The sequence below is a fragment of the Nansenia antarctica genome (assembly GCF_963989245.1).
Source record: "Nansenia antarctica genome assembly, chromosome: 1".
Lineage (NCBI taxonomy): Eukaryota > Metazoa > Chordata > Actinopteri > Argentiniformes > Microstomatidae > Nansenia > Nansenia antarctica.
The window spans coordinates 20832515-20850454 of NC_137674.1; the positions used below are offsets into that span (position 1 = coordinate 20832515).

Here is a 17940-nt window from a genome sequence, read left to right on the forward strand (position 1 = left end):
TACATTGGGACAAGGGAACAAGTTAAAGGAAGTTTAATAAAAACAAAGATGCCACCACACACTACCCTGACACCTATTCTTCACTGTCTCCACAGTCTCCTCCACACTGACACAGAGCAGTGCACTTTAAGGAGGATTTTCTGCACTTGCAATGCCCCCGGCAGCCTTTCTTGCAGCCACAACTCAAAAGTTCAAGGATGGACTGGCTTGCCGGTGGAAGAGTTGACCACAAAGGTTTCCAGTCACTTGGATCCATCCAACCCCAGTCTGTTGGTGATGGCATCTTAGGTGCAACCACAAGAGCTTGTCCCCAACCATGTCGTCCTTGGTACACTACTCTTTTCCCCTTCCTTTCTTGGTGAATAACTCAAGACGGGCTTCATCGATGTTGAGTTGGCTGCTGGTGCGATTATAGAGTGAATGAATGAATGAATGATCTTTATTGTCATTGTAACAGGTGCAACAAAATTTAAATGCAAGCCCTAGGTTCTAACAATCAAACACAGTCCTAAGATAATAAAAAACAAGAATGAGACATAAATAGACATGAGGCATGATACTGAAGCGCCTGCCTGAGCGCAGCCGTATGAAGTGTTTGTAGCCAGGGTGGTGTGGGTCCTTGAGGATTTTGACTGCCTTGTTGAGACATCGGGAGTTATACAGTTCTTCCAGGGAGGGGAGAGGGCATCCGATGATCTTCTGGGCCGAGTTGACGACCCTCTGGAGCGCTTTCCTCTCTGTGGCTGTGCAGCTGAGGAACCACACGCAGATGCAGTACGTGAGGATGCTTTCCACGGAGCAGGACACAAGCAGGTCTTGTCTGAGGTGGTAGTTTCTGAGTATTCTCAGGAAGTAGAGTCTCTGCTGTGCCTTCTTGACGATCGCCGTGGTGTTGGTTCTCCAGGTCAGGTCATCCTCCAGGTGGACGCCCAGGAATCTGAAGACTGAGACCATCGATGTACAGGGGCTGTATGACGGTATTCTTCCTCCTGTAGTCCACAATCATCTCCTGGGTCTTTAGCTTGTTCAGCTGCAGGTTGTTGGTTTTACACAGGACTGACAGCTGCTCCACCTCGTCGTGGTACGCGGCCTCGTCACCTTCGGAGATGCAGCCCACCACGGTGGTGTCGTCAGCAAACTTGATGATGGCGTTGCTGGGGTGGACGGCGATGAAGTCGTGGGTGTAGATGGAATAGAATAGGGGACTCAGCATGCATCCCTGGGGGGATCCGGTGCTGAGGCTGATGGCTGTGGAGGTGTGGGGGCCTATCCTGACCCTCTGGGGGCGGTCAGACAGGAAGTCTTTGGACCACCGGCAGAGGAGGTGGTCTAGTCCGAGGTGTAGGAGTTTGGGCACCAATCTGTCGGGTAGGATGGTGTTAAATGCCGAGCTGAAGTCCACGAAGAGCAGCCGTGCGTAGCCCCCCCCCCCTCTCTCCAGGTGGGACAGGGTAGAGTGGAGAGTTGTGGCGAAGCGCTCCACAGTAGACATAACTTCCTCCAGTATGCTGTTTGGAGCCTGTGACAGAGCCATGAAGGCCTCTGTTGCCATGTCATAGGCATTCCAGGTTTCCCATGCTGCCTTCTTGCTCCTGGTTGCAAATGCACACACTGTCACAGCTAGTAAAAACATGGAACACAGGAAGAGCCTTTGATTTGATCTCATGGATGGGTATGTACCTGAAGTTCTTACTAGTCCCAAACGCCACCCACAGCTCCTCAATGTCCAGCTCAGACACGTGTGCAATGGCTAGGACCACAACACAACTGTGTCCACAGTGCGCAGGATGATCTTTCTATACCCCTTTCTTGTAGCATCCGCCACATGGAGTAGCATCCTTGTATCTGCCTCCTCATGTGTGCAAGGGGAAAGATGATGTGTGTCTAGTAGTGGGTGAGTTGACAGAGCATTGGGTCCGTACCTGGAAACAACTTGTTTGGTCGTTGACATTTCCACAAGGTTCCTGGCCAGGAAGTGAAACAGTTCAGTTTTGATTTCGTCCACTCTCAGGAAGCCTTTCCAGTTGGTTGGTATCTTGTTTTTTCCATCCACTCTTGTTCTTGTGCCCGTTCCTCGCTTCTGTCTTGTCTGGGACTTTAAGCTGTTTGCTTCATAGCAGTCCCACACCACATCCACTCTGTCAACACTTTCCAAGTAAGGTGCAACAACTGAAATACCTACATTCATAGCCTAATAGACAATTCTGGACCTAGAGAACTATAGTAAATAAATAATTATATGAAATATATTATGAAAATTGAATATGCATATTCTCAGATACTGCGATTTCATTTTAATCATTCTCACAACGTCACTGATTTCACCACTAACTATTCACCAGAACATTTTATGATGTTGTGTATGGTATCATTGTAATCCTTGACCTTCAAAACATGGGGGAAGATATCATTTGTTCAGTGTTATCATGTTTGGTTGAGGAGATATGAAGCAAAATACATTATTCGGCTATGGCGGAAAGGAAAATGTCCGCCATGGCCACCTGAACACTTCATGATGTTGTATATGGTATCATTTTAATCCTTGACCTTCAAAACATAGGGGTAGACATAATTTGTTCGGTGTTATCATGTTTGGTTCAGGAGATATGAAGCAAAATACACAATGCGGCTATGGCGGAAAGGAAAATGGCCGCCATGGCCACTAGGAGGAGTTTTTGCGAGGGCTCAACGTCTGAAAATGTTCAGGACCCCAAACTGTACAAGTGTACCAAGTTTTGTGCTTTTATGAAAAAGTTAACTATTTTTTCACATATTACCCGGACTAATGGAGAAGCCAGTCACCCTCACGGATGTACCATATCATCAGCAACACTGGTTTCAACCAAGACCTCAACCCAAAGTTTGGCTGTCCTGCTCTGACTCGCAATCTGATCCAAGGCTCTCATCAGGTCACCTGCTTTCTGGAAATGGCCAATCCATGACCATGCTCCGCAGCACCTCCTCCGCCATCATCCGCAGGGCACGTACATTCTGAGGGAACATCTTCCCATTCAACATCGATACATTGCGACCACATCACTCCTGTCCTCCACTCTCTCCACTGGCTCCCCATCAAAGAATGTATCAAATTCAAAGTACTCCTCCTCACATACAAAGCCCTCCATAGCCTGGCCCCCCCTTACCTGACTGACCTCCTTTTCCCCCATCGCATTGTTCCCCTCACTGTCAGCTCAAAGGCTTCTGTGACCGTGCTTTTTCACGAGCTGCACGCCGCCTCTGGAACTCTCTCCCTCAACCACTCAGAGACTCACCCTTACTCTCCACTTTCAAATCCCACCTCCCTTGCATACAACCTCCCCAACCCATAACCATCTCCCCTAACCAGTGGCGGCTGGCCGATAGAGGGCGCTGGGGCGCCGCCCCCACCTTCACTTCCTAGTTCCCCACCTTCACTTCCTAGTTGTGATTTGTAAAAGTTTTTTTTTTAAATAAACATTGTTTATTCACAAAATGCGGCTGATATTCTGTCGGCGCCTATCAGCATTCATTAAAAATCCTCCAATACAATAAACATTTTATCTGTGTGTGTGTAAAATTCACTGTTAAAATACATAGGGGAGGAGTCGGGGCGCCGGTCAATGCCAGTCTATGGCAGGCCGAATACTTTTCGCTTACACGTGAGCTGTAGCAGCGCTCCAATTGGCTGTGTCTATTTCTAGGCCGGGGCGCAAAAATGTGCGTCCTGAATAACCGGTTGTATTGCAGACAATGCATTATGCTGAGGACTTCCGACTTCCGGTTTTCCGGACTTCCGGGCTTCCGGAGTATTTTAAATGAACATTCGTAATGTCTGTCTCTGATGTTCATGGTCAATTAAATCAGCCTATTTTGTGCAACTAATAATGTTCCCGCTAATGGGTTAACCGAGCAGCCTCGCACCTAACGTATGCGCAGGGCAAAAATAATCTATTGCCTCTGAAATCACCACGAACAGAACGGCGGAGGTACGGGTAAACACGGCTCATGTTGGTGTCCTCAGAGGTAAGAGCTGTTTTTCTTTAACTCAACTGATAGCATTACCTTGCTGTTGTTGTTTACCGAATGCTCCATCTGACTGTCACACTGTGATTGTACTTGTGTAAACAGTAACACAGACGGGGTGAATTTCATGAATGAAAGTGAAAGTTCTGTCACAAAACGCCGTTACGTATCCTCACACATGTTTAAGTGGGTATTGCGTGGGTAAAAAAGAGGACCCCCCCGCCACTAATGTGAAAAATCCTGGAGGAAACACTGCTGTGCCCCACCCAACATTTTTAGCACCAGCCGCCACTTCCCCTAACCCTGCCACCCCTCCCCCCCCCCCGGACATTGCTGTGTTAATTGTTCCCTGTGCCTGTTCGTTAACTCTGTGTTCTATGTGCTCATGTTATCTGTTGCTTGTTGTTTCTGTGTATTCTGTTTCTCCCATATTGTCAGCGTCTTTGAGCCCTGGAAAAGCGTTATATAAATACAATGAATTATTATTATTATTATTATTATTATTATTACATCTTGGCAACCCCTCCAAATAATTCTGACAGGACACCAGAGAGCCCACTTTCAGCCATCAGTGAACCTATATATAATAATAATAATAATAATAATAATAATAATAATACATTTGATTTGTAATGCACTTTACATAAAGAAATCTCAAAGTGCTACAGATTAAAAACAAGAAGAAAGATAAAACAATAAACATTTTCAATTAAAAAAGGCTAATAAAAGGCTCTATTTTATGGCCTCGTTTAAAAGCATCCACAGACTGTGGTGCCCTTAGGTGGTCAGGGAGAGCATTCCACAGCCTGGGAGCAGCCGAGCAGAAAGCCCAATCTCCCATGGTGCGGCAGTTCCGTGAATGCACTGGTGGGTGAGGAGTTCAATTCTGAGGGAGACGGGGAGCCAGTGGAGTGATTTGAGGATGGGGGTGATGTGATCATATTTGCGCACCCTCATCAGGATCCTAGCAGTGCTGTTCTGGATGTATTGGAGTTTCTGGAGGCAGCTGCTAGGAATACCGATGAGGAGTGCAGTAGTCTAGCCTGGAGGAGACAAAGGCGTGGATGAGCTTCTCTGCATCTGCCAGAGTGAGTGCGGGACGGAGTTTGGCGATGTTCCTCAGGTGGTAGAAGGACGTCTTGCACAGGTGTTTGATGTGGGTCTCATAGGTGAGGTGAGGGTCCATGTTGACGCCCAGGTTGGTGACTGATGTGGAGAGGGGAATGTTCTGGCCAGAGAAGGTGATGTTGGTGATGGAGGATGATCGGACCTGGTGTGGTGTGCCGACTAGGATGGCTTCAGTCTTGGAGCTGTTCAGCTGTAGGAAGTTGAGCTTCATCCACTCTATCTCCTCCAGGCAGGTGGTTAGTGTGGATAGTGGCAGGGGTGCAGAGGAGGTGGGGTTGACTCTGAGATAGAGCTGTGTGTCAGCCGCATAGCAATGGAATGACATTCCATGCCTGCGGATGACACGGCCAAGGGGGAGCATGTATAGCGTGAACAAGGTGGGGCCCAGCACCGAGCCTTGGGGGACACCGCAGGTGATGTTGTGGGTGTGGGATTTTGCCTTTCCCTGGGTGACGTGCTCAGTTCTGCCAGTGAGGTATGAGGTGAACCAGTTGTGGACAGTATTAGAGAGGCCAATGGTGGAGTGCAGACGGTGAAGGAGGATGTTGTGGTCCACGGTGATAAAAAGCTGCTGTTAAATCCAGGAGAATGAGGAGGGATGGGGAGCCAGAATCTGCTGTCATCAGGAGGTCGTTGGTGACCCTGACCAGAGCCGTTTCCGTGCTGTGGCCAGGGCGGAAGCCGGACTGAAAGAACTCAAAGAGATTATTTTGATTTAGGTAATCCTTGAGTTTAACGGCAACTGCTTTCTCCAGTACCTTGGATATGAATGGAAGGTTGGAGATGGGCCTGTGGTTGGCGAGGACTTCTGGGTCTAAGGTGGGTTTTTTGAGAAGTGGTCTGATGACAGCAGTTTTCAGTGCAGATGGGACATGGCCGGCCTGGAGGGAGTGGTTGATGATCTTGGTGATGAGGGGATTCATGGCGGAGAGATTGGACTTCACCAGGGCTGTGGGGAAGGGGTCCAGGGCGCAGGTGGAAGGCTTCATCGTCCTAATGATGTCCTTAACCTCTCGCTTTGTGATGACCGAAAAACAGGAGAGAGGTTGGGCAATCTCAGGCTGTGGGTCGGCAGTCGGGACATGTAGGACGACGGAGCTGGAGAGGAGAGAGCGGATGTTGTCATGGGGTGAAGAGTTGCTTAGAGTTGCCAGAGCTATTGTTGATGATGTTAGAGTAGAACTGTGAGCGAGCATCTCTGAGGGATTTAGCGTAGGCCTTTTGATGTTCTCTGTAGGCCTGTTTATGAACAGTCAATCCCGAGGCCTTGAGACGCCGCTCAAGGACACGCCCAGCCGTCTTCATCTTCCGCAGCTCGCAGGTGTACCAGGGGGCTGAGTGCAAGAAGGAGACTATATATATATATATATCAGTGTCTATAGTTGACACAAGTACAGTTTATCATATAACCTCTGCCTGATTGCAAACTGCCTTCTGATTGGCAGCACATGCTGACCGTGGAGCTGTGTCCTCTGCTCCAAACGGATCCACAGACGCTGAAGAGGTGATCAAGACATGAAGTGAACTATTACATTTCTGACATGATATATAGTTCTAAATACCAGCTATAATATACATAACGTACACATATGTACACTATTGCCAAGTGTTTTTGGAGATTGTGAGCATCATTTGCTTAACGCCAAGTTTCTTATTCATATCCACCTGTGTAGTTCTGTAACATTGAGGTATTTTACAGTAGCTGACTTTAGTTCAGTGGTTGTCTTTATACTTGTTCATGGTGGACAGACCACTGGTTTGAGTTGAAGTAACAATCTAAACTCACTGTTGGTTTTGTTTTTTCGGTTGTTTTAGGCGGCTGATGTATTGAAGAAACCTTGGTATGCGAGTACCTGTGACCGAAAGGCAGCCGAGGACGCCCTGATCCGCTCAAATAAGGCATGTCTCTCTCTCTCTCTCATAATAGAGAACAGTTCCACATTTACTATTGTCCTGATATAACATTGTTTTAAGTGCTGTATACATTTGAATATGGTATTAGAATACACTCAATAGGCCGTCTGACCTGCGTATCTTCTTTGTCTCAGGATGGGTCGTTTATGGTGAGGAAGAGCTCCGGCCAGGATACACAACAGCCGTTCACTTTAGTGGTTTTTTACAACAGCAGAGTCTACAACATCCCAGTGCGTTACATCCAAGCATCGCAGCAGTATGCTCTCGGGAGGGTGAAAAAGGGAGAGGAGGTAGACGACATCTCATCTTGCTTCCTGAGCTTCAACAGTCAATTTCAATTGTCAATTTCCTGATATGAACTGTACAAGGATCTGCATAATGGTGGTCTGGTAGCTCAGCTAACGGATGACCTTTCTCCTTCCCTCAGCGTTTCAACAGTGTTTCCCACATCATTGAGAACCATCAGAGGAATCGCCTGTTACTGATAGACAGCCAGAGTAACACAAAGGACTCAACCAAACTGTGCTATGCAGTGAAACCTTAGTCCTCAATAGCACTGATGACCAGCAAGCCTCAGAGCTTCAGAATGATATGCTGTGCAGTTCACATCCAGCAAGTCTACAGTGGAAGACCTATTGAAAATAACTGGCTATTTGTTCCTATTCTCTGTATGATGTTTACATTTTACATTTACATTTTTGTAATTTAGCAGACATTTTTATCCAAAGCGGCTTACAAAAAATACAATTATCTAAAGGAAGTGAATCAACTATACATCATAGTCATCGTAAGGAAAACCTTTGGGGAAGAGCAAGGGGCGGCTGTGGCGCAGGAGGTAGAGCCGGCGTCTAATGATTTGCATTTATTTATCTGTTCAATGCTACCAGATGAATGCAGATTCATTGTAACTCAATGAAAATAAATGTCTTTTTAATCAAAGTTGTACCCCTTTTACACTGACTTTTACAATATACTGTACAATTGCTACAAACACTATTCTTCCTGTTCAACTATAGAAATAAAAGATGTGTGACCAATGCTGAGTTGTGTAAGCAGATCCGTTAAGTCAGATGTTCTGGGCCTGTTTGTATTTAGACCAAGGGCCCTGGGCCCGCTAACAGATCCTTCTCCTGCAATGGACACAAAGGGATCATCAAAATATACCTAGAGATGTAAGAGATAACATGCATACCAAGATTGTCATAGTCTTAATAAGGTGAGAATGTGAAATATGCACAAATATATGTCACTTCATTGTGCAATAATACAAATAAATATATTAAAACATTATCATCTCACATAAAAACATATTTATTGGAAAAATCAGTCATCTATTTACATTTAAAACAGCATTGAAATTATGAAATTACATCAGTCATCCTATAACATACCCTACCATTACATTTGGAGATGTGTGCATTGTATTTGGAGATGTGTACATTACATTTCGACATGAGTGCATTGCATTTGGAGATGTGTACATTACATTTCGACATGAGTTCATTGCATTTGGAGATGTGTACATTACATTTCGACATGAGTTCATTGCATTTGGAGATGTGTACATTACATTTCGACATGAGTGCATTGCATTTGCCACGGTGCTAATTTGCATTGTATTCCGACATTAGTTTTTGGCATGGTGGGGGAGTGGCTGGAAGAGATCCATGTGCATTGTATTTCAACATCAGAGCAACATCCGGGTATTCCTCCCTCCCGTCATGGAGAAGTGTTAGGAGTTTGACGCGGTCAATACGAGGTCAAGTTCGTGGTCTTTGCTACTTTAGTGCGATACAATAAGAAAACAGTATTGCTTTTTAGCTTTTAGGAGCCCAAATCCGATGGCCAGTCAGGCAAACAATGATGTAGATGTTGCCGATCAATGATCAGCTTCGTTATATAGACGAATCGGGGTTGATGAGTGTCCTTCCAGCCTGCCTCCATCCATGTGGATGAACTATGGTGATTGGATCAGCCTGTCTGAACTCCAATTAGCATCCAGCGCTTTTTCTATGGCACCCAAAGGTTTGTGCGCCAATGCTTACACTACCACGAATCCCTTTTTCACGAAAGAATGAATGATATTATTATTTTGAATATTGAACGACGTACTTTACTTCAGGATATTGGGCCTAAGAATTGATGTGCGTTGTGACTCAGGTAAGTGAAGATATGAATCAGTCAGATATGAGCTTGTTAGTGATGTCAATCGAATGAACCATGTGTCCCCAAAACTCAATATGCTCCAAAGTAAGATTCAGATGTTATTCTGTACATGGTGATGTAGCTAAAATGAGGAAACTAAGGTAGACATTTAGACACTCACTACAATAGACACTCTCATTAAGGCGATGTATTGTTTTATCTACTTAACTATCTATATAACCTTAAACAAGGAAATATTTTATTTTTTTAAACAAAACAAAAAAAACTCCCAAAACACAGAAAACATACATCTTCCTTTGAAACTCTTAATTTTATGTGATTTAAATGACATTTTTCTTGTTTTCAGTGTCTTGTTCTTCATTATACCAAAAGAAAATAGGCAAACAAAAAAGCATTTTGGGGCAAAACATATATATTTTGAAATAATACAAGTAGGCCTGTGACAAGGGTTCATGGAACCCCAGAAGTCTGTTGGGGACCGTGAATGTTTGTTCATTAGGTGTTTATTTGTCTTTTAAGGAGTTCTCACATTCAATTAAAATGGAGCTTGAGACTCAATGGTGGAAAGGACAGCTCGCTGGCGATATATACCAGACTCTCCGCAACAAAGTAAGTATGCTGTCCAGTTGCACATTTTCCTTGCATGCTTTGAAGTTCAACTGATGCTCAATTATTGCTCAAAGATGAGTATAGCTGATCAGAGTTCCTACAGTCATTATTAAGACATGACGTTACTACAATGACATTTTGTTTTATAGGAACTTCAGTTGCCCTCATTCAAAAGCCAGTCACCTCAACTCAAATTCAGGCGCTACTTTGCAGACCTCTTAGCCATTGTAAGCAATCGCTTGGAGCTGTGTCCAACAGCCAGACACCTCGCTGTCTACTTACTGGACCTGTTCATGGACCGCTATGACATCTCAGTGGAACAGCTTCATGTGGTCGCACTCGCCTGTCTGCTTCTGGCCAGTAAGTCTGAGACTGCAGCTCCTTGTCTCTCCATGGTTGATGGTTCCCAAAGTAAATGTAGGTTTATACTCATGTTGTGGTCATCTCATAACCCCTGCACCCCCACCCCCACCCCATAGGTAAGTTTGAGGAGAGAGAGGAGAAGGTGCCCAGGCTGGCGATCCTCAACAGTCTGGGGTGCATGAGCTCCTTGAACCTGGTGCTGACCAGGCAGAGCCTTCGGAACATGGAACTCTTCATCCTCGAGTCCTTCCAGTGGAACCTGTACCTGCCCACCGCAGCTCACTTCATAGAGTACTACCTGTCCATAGCACTGCATGAGAGGGACCTCCATGACCATGACGACTGGCCCGTGGTATACCTGGAGAAGAGGGCGCTCTACATGGCCAAGTACACAGAATACTTCTTGCAGGCCTCCTTACAAGGCAAGTTACAGTTCCCTACTCCATGACCAGTATGAAGATATTTGAACCAGTGTATTCTAGAAGGATTCAAATGGTTTTAGGTAACGGATCACCCCCACGTTTTTCCATTTAAAACCTGCAATTGAAAGACTTGTTAGCCGTTAATGGATAACGATGACCGACTGGCTGTTGTGAAGTTGTGTTGCAGTGCGTAGTGATGGGTGATGGCAGTGCGTAGTGAAAGGTGATGGCAGTGCGTAGTGATGGCTGATGGCAGTGCGTAGTGAAAGGTGATGGCAGTGCGTAGTGATGGGTGATGGCAGTGCGTAGTGATGGGTGATGGCAGTGCGTAGTGAAAGGTGATGGCAGTGCGTAGTGATGGGTGATGGCAGTGCGTAGTGATGGGTGATGGCAGTGCGTAGTGAAAGGTGATGGCAGTGCGTAGTGATGGGTGATGGCAGTGCATAGTGATGGGTGATGGCAGTGCGTAGTGATGGGTGATGGCAGTGCGTAGTGATGGGTGATGGCAGTGCGTAGTGATGGGTGATGGCAGTGCGTAGTGATGGGTGATGGCAGTGCGTAGTGATGGGTGATGGCAGTGCGTAGTGAAAGGTGATGGCAGTGCGTAGTGATGGGTGAAGGCAGTGCGTAGTGAAAGGTGATGGCAGTGCGTAGTGATGGGGGATGGCAGTGCGTAGTGAAAGGTGATGGCAGTGCGTAGTGATGGGTGATGGCAGTGCGTGGTGATGGGTGATGGCAGTGCGTGGTGATGGCGGTGCGTAGTGATGGGTGATGGCAGTGCGTAGTGAAAGGTGATGGCAGTGCGTAGTGATGGGTGATGGTTGTTGTATTTCCAGATCACATCTTTCTGCATTTCGCTCCCTCGCTGGTGGCTGCTGCGTGTGTGGCTGCCTCCCGTATGATGCTGCTGCTGTCCCCCACCTGGCCTTCCAGACTGCAGTGTCTCTCTGCATACACCTGGGACCACATATCCCCCTGCATGGATAAACTGCTCATGTGAGTGCCTATCATCAGTTGTGCTTTTTTCACAATGTTGCCTACAACTACTACTAAGAAGAGACTTGGGGAGGCTGCATTCTCATTTTATGCTCCAGATTGTGGAATGCACTGCCAGTTTACATTAGAGATGCAACCTCAGCACATATGTTCAAGTCAAGACTAAAAACCCATCTTTTTAATATTGCCTTTAAATGACTAAATAATTAAATTATGATTTATTATTAGTTATTTTTATTATTATTATTATTACTACGACTCTTGTCATTATCTTAAGAAGTAACTGGTGGAATGTTGGTCTGTTTTTCAGTGCACATGACAGTGATTTGAAATTAGCCAACCAGCAGAAGTGCCAACAGCCCAGCCAGACGCTGTACCATAGCTCTGGCCAGACCATCAATCTGGCTCAGTGCCTGCCCACCATACCCCATATGACCTTCCAGCCTGTCCTAGCCTCGGCCTCCTATCTGACCCACCCAGCCACCCAGCAGGGCACCTGGTGCCCCCCCACACAACCACACCCAGACCATCTCTGCAACTCTAGATGGCAACGATAACATTCCAATCAGGGAATACCAGGTCAATATGCACTACACCTGTGCTGCTCCCTGCTTTGATGGATGACTTGTCTTCCAAGTTGGTATTTTCAACTTACTACTATGCAGTATCATTGTCTTTATTTCTTTTTTTTGAAACATGAAATGTAGGAAATTCTTTCAGCTTGTAGGTAGATATGATATGATATGATAGTTTGATAGAAGAATGCACATTATTCTGCCATAATCCACACCAAACATTTACAAGTGTTGCCTGCCAATACCTTTGTTCTTAATTAAAGAGCTAGATTTTTGCGTTCTAATTTGGAGCCATCATATGAGAGAATGTGTCATAGTAACATATCTGGATAATGGCAGGAAGTGCTGTGCAACATGGTACTATGTTACTTTTAAATAAAAGGCAACATTTCACTTATACTCCTATTTTATTTTTTTTACAATTCAAATCCTTCTGCTTACACATACTAACATTGTCAGTGCTACTTTGATATGCAAATTGAATACTATGTGGAAACACTTATATCATTAACAAATAACAGCTTAGTAAGAAGAACAGTTTGAACTATATCATGAATGTATTATGTGCTAACAAGCATGGATTCTTGGTGCTACCACAGCATATTGAAGACCAGTTTTCATTCATTGTTTTAAAGCCACAATCCGGAATCGGCAAATGACTGGCTCACCACTCGTCAGGATAGCTATGCACCTGCCCTCAAATGTGACACACTGACCTGTCTGTACCACTGGTTGTTTACATCTCCTCTCCTCTATCGCACATGTAACCAATGCTGCTGTTTCCCTGTGAAACTAAACCAAACTGTCTTACTGATCCTGGAATGCAGCTTGAAAGGTTATGGGAGCCTCCACCACCTGGCCTGACCTGGCCTTCCTTTACCCCAGGAGGAGGATGGGACAGACAGACAGACAGACAGGAGGAGGATGGGGCAGACAGACAGGAGGAGGATGGGACAGACAGACAGACAGACAGGAGGAGGATGGGGCAGACAGACAGGAGGAGGATGGGGCAGACAGACAGGAGGAGGATGGGGCAGACAGACAGACAGGAGGAGGATGGGGCAGACAGACAGGAGGAGGATGGGGCAGACAGACGGGAGGAGGATGGGGCAGACACACAGGAGGAGGATGGGGCAGACAGGAGGAGGATGGGGCAGACAGACAGACGGGAGGAGGATGGGGCAGACACACAGGAGGAGGATGGGGCAGACAGACAGGAGGAGGATGGGGCAGACAGACAGACAGGAGGAGGATGGGGCAGACAGACAGGAGGAGGATGGGGCAGACAGACAGACGGGAGGAGGATGGGACAGACACACAGGAGGAGGATGGGGCAGACAGACACACAGGAAAAGGATGGGGCAGACAGACAGGAGGAGGATGGGGCAGACAGACAGGAGGAGGATGGGGCAGACAGACAGGAGGAGGATGGGGCAGACAGACAGACAGGAGGATGATGGGGCAGACAGACAAACAGGAGGATGATGGGGCAGACACACAGGAGGAGGATGGGGCAGACAGGAGGAGGATGGGGCAGACAGACAGACAGGAGGAGGATGGGGCAGACAGACAGGAGGAGGATGGGGCAGACAGACAGGAGGAGGATGGGGCAGACAGACAGACAGGAGGAGGATGGGGCAGACAGACAGGAGGAGGATGGGGCAGACAGACAGACATGAGGATGGGGCAGACAGACAGACAGACAGGAGGAGGATGGGGCAGACAGACAGGAGGAGGATGGGGCAGCCAGACAGGAGGAGGATGGGGCAGACAGACAGACAGGAGGAGGATGGGGCAGACAGACAGACAGGAGGATGGGGCAGACAGACAGACAGGAGGATGGGGCAGACAGACAGGAGGATGATGGGGCAGACACACAGGAGGAGGATGGGGCAGACAGACAGGAGGAGGATGGGGCAGACAGACAGACAGGAGGAGGATGGGGCAGACAGACAGGAGGAGGATGGGGCAGACAGACAGGAGGAGGATGGGGGCAGACAGACAAACAGGAGGATGATGGGGCAGACAGACAGACAGGAGGAGGATGGGGCAGACAGACAGGAGGAGGATGGGGCAGACAGACAGACAGGAGGAGGATGAATAACAGTGTCTCAGTAATCCTGCTCTGGTGGAATATAGAACACCCCATGCTGGGTTTTGACCAGCGTAGCCAGGAACAACCACACAGACAGGATGTGGTTGGCATATGGGTGGATATAGATGGCTAGAGCAAACTCTACTCCAGGGATCTCAGAGCTGTGGATTCTGGTGTTGAAGACTGATTGGATCACTGTGTTCATGTCCTGGTAAGCCAGATGAATAGGGAACCCTGTCACCTGATAAGAAAGAAAGAGAACAGTTTAAGGTCAGTGCTTCCATTTCATTTTTAGAAGATTGACATTTAAATGTCAATCTGACAAGTGTTTGAGTGTGTGCGCTTCCACTCAAAACATGCATTTAGACTCAATCCCCAATGATTGAGAACCTGAAGTTAGTGTCCAACCAGTTTCAAGTACACTATTGTATTCACTGCACGTTCACTTTGTTTAGTCACATCTAAGGACAAACCTCAGATTGTATGTTAACAGTATGTTTCCCCCTATACAGTAAGCAGGGTTACAGTAAGGCCTTTTTCACCTTGTAGTCCCTGGTGGCGTTCAGCAGCCTGTCTATCTCTCTGTGGGAGGGAGCATGGTGCCACTCCAGCTTCTGCAGGACGTCTAGGAGCATGGCTGAACAGTGGGGGTTCCATCGCGTGGGGTGGGGACTCCTCCAGTCCATCACACGGCTCCTCAGTTCCGTCTCCATCCTGTTGATGGAGGATAACACCATGAATAGATCATTGTCTTGTGTGTCGTTCAATGGTAAAATGATGTGACACTGGCAAGATGTTGAGTGTTCCTCTGAGCAAAATCCTGATACTGTACATTAAAAACACACCCATGTCCAGAAATGTAAACGTACTGTCTTTGTAGGAGCTTCACAAGGTCCATTTGATAAGGTTGATATCTGATCTCTGTTGGCTGAAAATGTTTCATAGTTTCTTCAATAAAACAACAACTTATTTAAATACAACTGTTAAGACTACTTCTTCTGTAAAATAATGAAATTGGAGGCCACAACGTTACTACAAGTTTTCCCTAGATGTCACTAAAGATCACATGTGGAATTACTATGGCTATGTTTGTTGCAATTGTATGTTTTGTTAAAAAAAAAAATTAAGGTCAAGATACCTTGGAAGATGTGTCAGACTCAAACCCTTTGGGGAACAGGGGCTTCCATGTGGCGTTGTCTGACAGGTTGAAAGTAATGGGCTTCTCTCGCTTCGGTTGGAAATGAAACCACACCTAAAAGACATCAGTCTGATCTTTCAATTATTTTAGCATTTAAAGTATTTCAAACTGGGTTACTGATGAACACTACCATGGTGGTTTTCACTGGTGTGCAGGAGGATTTTTTTAAAGTGACACAGAATTTGCCATTAAGCAGACGCTTTTGAATCCAAAGCGATTTACAATTACAGATTACAGGGACATTCTCCCTGGAGTAACTGAGGGCTAAGTGCTTTACTCAAGGGCACTAGTGGTGGAGTTGTTTTAGGTGGGATTTGAACTCACCAGTCCAACTCACTATCCACTAGACCACCACTACCCCCCCCCCAATACCGATGACCATAAGAAAATCATGTAGTATCAGCTCAATTATTGAAAGCAACTATCGTTTTTAAGCGTTGAATGTATGACTTAGCTGTTGGATATTACAACAATACATTGTAAGTCACTACAACAATAGCATAGTATATTACTGTACATGTGCAGGGACACAGAGAAACAGTTAGTTAGAGCAGAAGACTTCAGGACAGGGTGTTATTGATTCGACCTCATCTGCTCTGACTCAACTGAAACTGCCACTACCAAACTGGAGTGGACAGAATAGAAACAAACTGAGAAACGTTGTGTAGTGGTCCAATTATGGGTTCTTACATTTTGTCCGTTGGCTAAGCAGTCGACTGTTTGGAGCGGACACAACCAGTAGTCTTGTTGGTAGTGCTTCCCATCTCTGGGATTCCACACCACATATCCAGCACTCTCCTTAGTCAGGACATATGCTGTCCTTCCCTGCATGCAGGCACAATAATGCTCAACAATTGTGAGTTTATTTTATGACATTATCACTACACTAAATATGAGGTTGATTTGTTTAGCCTGTTTTGTCAATTGGAGTGCATTCATTGTCCTGCTGTGAACCGTAAAGAGGAAGTTGTACTGTACATAGAGTATAATATCTTTATAATGTGTTTATAATATATTTCTCAAGCGTTACCTCTATGACAGATGTTCCCAAGACAAGCCACGCCTCCACGTTCAGATAATCAAAGAAGTTGCACAGAAGAACTGCCAAACTGACGTCGTTTCCAATTACCAGCTCCAAGCATTGCTATTATATAATAAGAACATAATACTTATATAATAAGAATATAGGTATGAAATAGGACTGACAATAAGCTGATGCAACTACGTATATTGATCTCATTGAACAAATGTATCTACAGTGCATTCAGAAAGTATTCAGACCCCTTCACCTTTTCCACATTTCGTTATGTTATAGACTCAAATTAAAATGGCTTAAATTAAAATAATTTGCCATTAATCCACACACAGACATTTTTGAAATTTCAGTACATTGTTGAAACACAAGAAATACCCCATGTACGAAAGTATTCAGACCCTTTGCTAGGACACTCTTAAAATATGCTAAAATGCAAAAATGTCATCAACAAAAGACTCAATAAGTTGAATTGAGTCCATCTTAATGCAAGAGTTCATGTCATTTTGGAATGAATATCTTTGTTTTTATAGGGTCTCTGATTTGCATAGGAATCAATTACACACAATTTTGTAGAGTGACTGAGATGATGTTGTCCCATCGACTGTGCTTTTTCCTCTCCACCATTCAACTTTAGTAGATGTGTTTGAGTCTCCCCAGGCCTCAGCGTCGCATTCCTGAGCAGTTTTGTTCCTCTCCATTTGCTCAACTTGTAATGACAACCTCACCCACACAGTGTGTCATTGATTCCTATGCCAATCAGAGACCTCATAAAAACAAAGATATTGATTCTAAAATGACATGAACTATTATCCTTGCATTAAGATGGACTCAATTCAACTTATTGAGTGATTGGTTGATGACATTTTAGAATTTGAGCTCATTTTAAGAATGTAATTGCAAAGGGTCTGAATACGTATGTACATGAGGTATTTTAAAACCATTTTAAATTGAGGCTATAACACAACAAAATGTGGAAAAAGTGAAGGGGTCTGAATACTTTCCGGATGCACTGTATTGATAATCCCCCCCCCCCCTTTGGCACTCAATCTCCACTCTAGTCAACTAGGACTAGGGTAAGAACTTCAATGTGTATCCTAACAAAAGGATTTGTTTACTTCTGAGGTGAACCACATGTCACCACTGTCGCAAACGTCCGAGGGGAATGGCAGTGTTGGAATCAATGACACAAAAGCAGCCACCCGCTCCTTGAAAAAAGATCACACTAGTTGTTAGACTTCCATCCAAGTAAGTAAAACAGATGTAGTAAAACAGATGACTCCCTTTTGTTTCTCACTAGTCTGTGTGAGAAACATTTTGGTACCCTGCCCTACTTCCTACACATGATGCTGTTTTATGTGGTCATCACAGTGCATTAGGGTCACTTATAGAAGCAGTACTTCACACAATCTGAACCTTATGGGTTGATTCATTTCAAA

General features: G+C 45.4%; 1 protein-coding gene across 1 annotated transcript; it reads left to right on the forward strand.

Moving 5' to 3' along the window:
- Positions 1 to 9750: 9750 nt before the first annotated feature.
- Positions 9751 to 12224, forward strand: ccnj (cyclin J; the record flags this gene model as incomplete). The annotated part of the gene is given in 6 exon segments (XM_080538111.1): positions 9751 to 9819; positions 9969 to 10179; positions 10299 to 10604; positions 11441 to 11600; positions 11911 to 12087; positions 12089 to 12224. Coding segments are annotated over 6 exon segments (1059 nt in total).
- Positions 12225 to 17940: the final 5716 nt, after the last annotated feature.